The sequence below is a fragment of the Alosa pseudoharengus genome, unplaced genomic scaffold, assembly GCF_046254945.1.
Source record: "Alosa pseudoharengus isolate Yale_2024_CS ecotype anadromous, Long Island Sound unplaced genomic scaffold, YU_APseudo_1.1 YU_APseudo_1.1_scf_3, whole genome shotgun sequence".
NCBI classification, from domain to species: Eukaryota; Metazoa; Chordata; class Actinopteri; order Clupeiformes; family Clupeidae; genus Alosa; species Alosa pseudoharengus.
The window spans coordinates 45,381,177-45,388,676 of NW_027468718.1; the positions used below are offsets into that span (position 1 = coordinate 45,381,177).

General features: G+C 49.0%; 1 protein-coding gene across 2 annotated transcripts in view; it reads right to left on the reverse strand.

Annotated features, from left to right (window-relative positions):
* The window catches only part of gli2a (GLI family zinc finger 2a), a 108,259-nt gene that overhangs the window by 12,764 nt on the left and 87,995 nt on the right, over positions 1-7,500 (reverse strand). For both annotated transcript variants that reach the window (XM_076264440.1, XM_076264439.1), the window contains exons 6-8: positions 5,207-5,408; positions 4,173-4,410; positions 1,705-1,815 (exon numbers count right to left, since the gene is read on the reverse strand). In XM_076264440.1, coding sequence (XP_076120555.1) covers positions 1,705-1,815; positions 4,173-4,410; positions 5,207-5,408 — 551 coding nt within the window. The remainder of the gene's footprint in view (positions 1-1,704; positions 1,816-4,172; positions 4,411-5,206; positions 5,409-7,500) is intronic.

Here is a 7,500-nt window from a genome sequence, read left to right on the forward strand (position 1 = left end):
TATGCTGTGGTGAGGGCATCTCAACTGTGCTGACGACGGTGGCTTTTACGATGGGGTCCGCCTGTTCTGTTTAGTTCTGTTTTGTTCCGCGATGGCAACCTCATCCATTCACACACACAGATCACTCCAGTGGAGACCCTCCCAATGCACCAGCACACTGGACCTGTCACTGCATGAGAAAGCCATCGGCCATTCATCAAAGGACAACAAGGAGGAGGGAAGGAGGGAGCAAACGAGAGAGAGAGAGAGAGAGAGAAAGGGAGAGAAAGGGAGAGAGAGAGTTTGACATGGGTGTGACAGGTCAGTATTGAGGCTGAGGAGGCCCCTTAAGGCCACACTAATCCTGGGGTGATTTGTCACCGCGGGTTTCCTCCTGTAGCGTGCATGCCAGTGGGAGTGGATGGATGGTGAGCTGTCCTGTCACACAAGCTGCCTTCAAAGACTAGCTTTCTTTTTTTCTCTCTCTCTCCTTTTGGTGTGTTGGGAGGAGCGAGTGAGCGAGCGGGCAGTGACCAGGGGATTGCGTATTTCCCCGCGCTCGTTGATCAGAGTGGCAGGCGCCGGCGCTGGTCTCCAGAGGGCACACGTGAGGTTTTTTGTCTTTCATGTGCTTTTCTGTTTTAACTCCTCTGTCCTGCGCTCTCTCTCTCTCTCTCTCTCTCTGGGTCAATACCTGTCATGTCCGATCCCCACTCGTGTCACCTCTCTCGGCCGCGAAAAAAAAGAAAAAAAAAGGCCACGCTCTAGATTGCAGACGCTGAAACTTTCATACCTTGAAAACAGTTAAACTGGGTCTTAGTCCAAAAATGTAGGCTATCTCTCGCTCCTTTTTTTTGGTGTTTTTTTTAGCTCAACTTCAGCCCCTGCCCACAATCTCACCGACATTACATTACTTAGCCAGAGCTCCATGTTCTGCACATGCGGTTCTATCGTTACATTACTTAGCCAGAGCTCCATGTTCTGCACATGCGGTTCTATCATTACATTACTTAGCCAGAGCTCCATGCTCTGCACATGCGGTTCTATCATTACATTACTTAGCCAGAGCTCCATGTTCTGCACATGTGGTTCTATCTATTTACATATGAACACATAAAAGGCACCCAAAGAGCCCACTCTGCATGCATACAGAGACTCGTAAACCTTTAGCACCTCGTGCATACATATTTTTCTTCTTCTTGGTGTGTGCCGATATACACGCTTCACCACGTCAGGTTATCTTATCTTCTCACCTCCACTGTGAGTGGCCTTGCATTCATTGAAAGTAACCTGCTCTTAAGGGTGCATACAAAGCAGGCTTTAACATGCCGCTGATCAAAAGGGTTTTACGCTGTTGTAATAAGCTGAAATAGTCTCAGTGAAAAGGAATGTGTTGGGAGTTGAAACAGTGGTTTCGGCCAGTCAAGGTCTTTTCAAACTTTCATATTGAGCAGGTTTATCAATATACTGTAAGTCTATTTTGTTATCAGTTCCCACTAACGTTGTGAAAATAGGGAGGTGCATTTGGAGGTCTTCAACAAGCATCTACAACTGACATCCATACAAAATCCATACCCAATACAACTGACATCCATACACAATCCATACCCAATACAATTGTCCCGGTTGGTCGCTGTGATTGGCCAATGGTCACCTCAGGACAAGTGGTAATTGGCTGATCCTGGTGTCTGTTATGGGACAATGTGACGATTGGCCTAGGCTCACCTGAGAGCAGGGGGAGATGGGCCGAGGTCCGTCCATTTCTGATTTCACCTTGGTCCTCTTGGTGACCATGGGGTTGACCGTGCTACTGACGGCAGACTCACCAGCAGCATTCTGGGAGAGAGAGAAAAAGAGAGAGAGAGAGAGAGAGAGAGAGAGAGAGAGATTGTTTGATTGACTTTGCTCTCAGAAACACACAGGCTTGTCACATAATAATAAAGAATGATTAGAGATAAATAAAATGAACAGAAGGGAGAGAGGGATAGGAAGAGAGGGAGAGAGGGAGAGAGGGATATGAAGAAAGGGAGAGAGGGAGAGAGGGAGGGAGAGGGAGAGAGGGAGAGAGGGATATGAAGAAAGGGAGAGAGGGAGAGAGGGATAGGAAGAGAGGGAGGGAGAGGGAGAGAGGGATAGGAAGAGAGGGAGAGAGGGAGAGAGGGATATGAAGAAAGGGAGAGAGGGAGAGAGGGATAGGAAGAGAGAGAGAGAGGGAGTGAGGGAGAAAGGGATATGAAGAAAGGGAGAGAGGGAGAGAGGGATATGAAGAAAGGGAGAGAGGGAGGGAGAGGGAGAGAGGGATAGGAAGAGAGGGAGAGAGGGATATGAAGAAAGGGAGAGAGGGAGAGAGGGATAGGAAGAGAGAGAGAGAGGGAGTGAGGGAGAAAGGGATATGAAGAGAGGGAGAGAGGGATATGAAGAAAGGGAGAGAGGGAGAGAGGGAGGGAGAGGGAGAGAGGGAGAGAGGGATAGGAAGAGAGGGAGAGAGGGAGAGAGGGATATGAAGAAAGGGAGAGAGGGAGAGAGGGAGGGAGAGGGAGAGAGGGATAGGAAGAAAGGGAGAGAGGGAGAGAGGGAGGGAGAGGGAGAGAGGGATATGAAGAAAGGGAGAGAGGGAGAGAGGGAGGGAGAGGGAGAGAGGGATAGGAAGAAAGGGAGAGAGGGAGAGAGGGATAGGAAGAGAAGACAAAAGAGAGTCTGTCGTCAGTCGCACCAAATCATGGGTTTGGCAGGGACAGTGAGGTGATGATGTCAGCACCACAAGGCTCCTCAAACCCATGTTTGAGGGGGCGACCCGCCTCAGAGACTAAACAGTTTAGACTGTGTGGCGCGCATCCGTCAGATGGAAATATGAAAAGGGAGAAATTATTAGCCCCACGAGCTCACACTGTGAGGGCACTTTGATCACACACACACACACAGAGAGATAGAGAGGGGGAGATGCTTTTGAGTGTGGCGTCTCACCACAGAGATTGTGTGTGTGTGTGTGTGTGTGTGTGTGTGTTCTCATCTGACCACTACAGAGCTGTGTGGTGGCCCATGCATACAGAGTGTCTGAATGTGTTGTATGTGTGTGTGTGTGTGTGTGTGTGTAAGTGCTCAACAGATCCCACCCAACGGCTGTAGCCATGTGGTCGGCCGTGTTTTCAATAACTCAGTAACTCTTGACATGGTTTGCTGGAGACCGGAGGGGAAGCAATGTGTTTCTTATCACCCTATGTGTTTGTGTTACAAAAACAGGACTAAAATAGAATAAGAAGTGTAAGTGTGTGTGTGTGTGTGTGCACGTGTGTGTGCACGTGTGTGTGTGTGCATGTGTGTGTGTGTGTGTATGTGTGTGTTTGTGTGTACGAGTGTGTGTGTATGTGTGTGTGTCTGTGTGTGCACGTGTGTGTATGCATATGTGTGTGTGTGTGTGTGTGTGTGTGTGTGTGTGTGTGTGTGTGTGTGTGTGTGTGTGTGTGTGTGTGTGTGTGTGTCTGTATTGGTGTGTATGTGTATATACATGAGTGTGTTTCTTTGTGTGTGTGAGTGTGTCTGTGTGGATGTGTGTACAAATGTGTGGATGTATCTATGTCTATGTCTGTGTTTGTGTTTGTGTGTGGGTCAGTCTTATTCCTGGCTGGGTCAGAGATGTTTATGCTGCATGTAGCCAAACTGTTTATATTTCTGGGCTTGAGGACACGGGGGAGGCTGCAGAGCTCCATCCGGTCCCCTGCAGATACTACACCCAGTAAAAACACACTTTCAGCCTGATTAACATGCTTTTATTATGGCATGTTGTTGTCAAACTGAATGATCACTGAGACAACTGAAGACCTAGGCAGAAACGGGCTGAAATAGCACTCTAGTCTTTTTTACACTGCAGCACATTCTCTCACACATTTTCCGTTTCCATCAACAACAATCTCAATCTGATAGTTTAGGCATGTCTACTACTGGTGTGTGTGTGTGTGTGTGTGCGTGTGTGTGTGTGTGTGTGTGTGTGAGTGTGTGAGAGAGAGAGAAAGAGAGAGAGAACGCGTGTTTCCGCACAAATGGCAAAAAGGCCCCCAGACAACCCCTAAGAAACTGTGAAACAATGATTTGCCCCTTGCTACCCTGTGACTGACCACAATTCCAATCTGATGACTCAGCCCTGTCCAACACCACCTGTCCGTGGTCCTCGTGGTATCTGACGGCCACGCTCTCACCTGGACGGACTCCCCTGGGCCAGACGAGGAGGAGGAGGAGGAGGAGGAGGAGGAGGTGTTGGTGGCGGGGTGCGGGGCAGCGGTGGCACCCATGGGCGCCTGTCGGGCGGCGATGGACGCGGAGGCTGAGGGGTGCAGGAGGGGAGGCGTGTGGCCGAACGCGCTCAGGCCCCTCTGCTGGGACAGCAGCTGCTGGTACGCCACCGGGGTGATGGGGTGCGGGAACGTGAACGAGGGACTGGACGGAGAGAATAAGAAAAACAACAAAATACAAAGAAATGAAGAAAAAAATGGAAGAGAGAGAAACAAGGAATATGTGATTAGGAACCAGTTGAAGGAAACGAAAAATAGGACAAGGGGAAACATAAAAGGAAATCAAGAGACAGGAAAACAAAAAGAGGGAAAGGAAGTCATACAAAGCAGAATGACTAATTGAGCTGTTATAGGGTGTTTACTGAAGAACGTTTGCGTGAGATCGGCTTTCCAGCAAATGCGTTTGTCAATAACCAATCAATACAGCGATGGTGAAATGTTGTGCTTCAGAGTCTTTCAAGACCACGTGAGACAGTAAACAGGATGGACTGTAGTGGTTGGACGTATATCTAAGCACCAACTGCTTAGTCAATATCAACAAGCCATTAGAGGGCATTTCACAAATGGAGCCGGTGCTCTGGGTGAAACAGCAGATCATATGACATATTATGCGTGTGGATCCACAGAAGATCTCTCTGTTACTGAGATTTGATGAGAAGCAGACACACTAATCGGCCTGTTACAGTATGGCAACAACCATATTCTTCATGAAGTAACCAGGGCTCAGGAAGTGATGCATTTAGGGAGCCTCTAAGACCTTAGGGGAGCCTTTAAGACCGGATTCTAAATTCTTTCTCTGGTCTCCAAACGGAACCCCCAGAAGGTTCTAGAAAGAACCCTGGACATGTTTGTTTTCTCCGAAGAGCATTACACATTGACTGTACTACACAAACAATGTACAATCTACTTGATTGTCTGTGAGGCCGCTGGTGGTCTCGTACCTGATGCCCCCGACGGAGAGGTGTCCGTAGGAGCTGCTGGCGGCCGAGCTGGAGCGCGAGTTGTTGATGTAGGCCACCAGGGAGTTGGGCGAGGTGCGGATCATGGTCTGCAGGTCGATGCTGGCGTCCGAGATGGGCGAGATGGACAGCGCCCGCTTGCGGCTCAGGCGAGGGGTCAGGCGAGGGCTGGGGAAACGGGACACTGCACACACACACACACACACACACACACGCACACACACGCACACACACACACACACACGCACACACACGCACACACACACACACACACACACACACGCACACACACACACACACACACACACACACGCACATGCACACACGCACACACACACACACACGCACACACGCACACACGGGCACACACGCACACACACACACAGAGAGAGAGAGAGAGAGAGAGAGGGGGAAAGAAACCAAATGTTAGTCACTCAGTCACAACTCCTCTTTCCCACCAGTCTCTGCAAACTGGCCTCTTGACTTCTTCAACTGAACTCAGGGCCTCTCCTTCTCTCTCTCTCTCCCTCCTCCCTTTCTCTCCTTCCCTCTCATTCAGTCTCCATCTCTCTCTCTCTCTCTCCTTTCCTCTCCCTCCTTCTCTCTCTCTCTATCTCTCCCTGACTCCAGGACCAAATAGCAGAACTCTCCCCCTGTTGCCCCACTCCTTATCTGTCCTCCGCATCCACACTCCCATACAGCCCCTGCCGTCAGGCCCGGCCATGCATTATTAATCAGGCCAATCATTTGCAGCAATTACGCTGATACCAATCTCTCGTCCAGGCGATCACCCGCTCGCTCGCCCCGGATTGCAGCATGCTAAGTAGAGGCAATTTAACAACATTGATTTTTAGAATACAATTAAAGCTCTTTTGGAGCGGTGGTGGTCAACTAGAGGGGGGACTGTGTGGGTGTGTGTGTGTGTGTGTGTGTGTGTGTGTGTGACTCCTTGGTGGGCCTTTTTTGTGTGTTTTCTTGTTCTTGTTCTTGTTCATTTTATTGTCCATGTGTGTATGTGTGTGTGTTTTGTCCGTGTGTGTGTGTGTTTTGGGAGAAAGGCAAAACAAACGGCGCCTGTGTTGAGTTTGTGTGTATCCCTCTCTCCGCTCTCCGACACGAGAGGGGACGCTGTTAAAGCATGCAGACTTAAATGACCCTTGACCTCCGTGTGTGTGCGTGTGGGGGGACTGTATTTTCCATTAGCTCTGTCTCAGAGAACATTTCTGTCCTCCTTTGGCATCCGATCACTTGCACACTTCAACTCGGCTGAGTTATTATGAGGCCACTGTTCATTTTCTGCTCAAAATAGCTATAACACACACACATACACACACACACACACACACACACACACACACACACACACCACACACACAAAAATAAAAACTGAAGAAAAAATAACAGTCCCCAGCCATTCGTCTTTATTTTGGGTGGTCGAAGGCACGACCGTAAGAGAAGCTATGGTCACCAGGCCTCAGATGTGACTATTTTCATGACGATACTAAACAGAAGAAGGAGGGTTGCCAACTTTAAGAAAACCATGTGAAGGGAAAATTACAGTCTGATCCCGTCTTTGTGAAATCGGTGTTTTGTGGGTGGTGGGTACGGGGAAGGTAATGTCATTCTTAAGAAGAAATGGAAGTCTCTTGATACCGGCTTCACTTCATATAACAAGGGCACTGTCAGCAGAATTCAAACAGTTGCTGCTATACAATTACGTACATGTATACAATAACATACAATACCAGTTTGGACTGTACCAGGTTTTTGTGTCACTGCTGAGAGAAGTCTGAGAGAGTTCAAGGCAGAATTATTCTGGAACACCTGTATAGCCACAAGGGGCTCTTCAGGCCTAGAACATTTACAGTTCTGTTAGTATACTCTAAAAGGTTGCATCTAAAATGACACCTTCTACAACACAATAGCACTCATCAGAGGATTCTAAGTAGGACACACAAACATTCACCTACTTTGTCCAAACTGCATAACCCTGTTTTTAGTCTTTAGGAGAGCAGAGGGGTTTATGTGTGTGTGTGTGTGTGTGTGTGTGTGTGTGTGTGTGTGTGTGTGTGTGTGTGTGTGTGTGTGTGTGTGTGTGTGTGTGTGCGTGTGTACAGTATGTCTGTGCACGTGTGTGTGTGTATGTGCATGAGTGTGTGTGTGTGTGTTTCGGGGAGCTGGCCAGCTGCTTTGGCCCTCGACAGGTGCTGGGCATTAGTCCTGGTGTGACTGGAGAAGTTGCAGGCCAGCCACCGATTAGACCCAGTGGGGGGGAA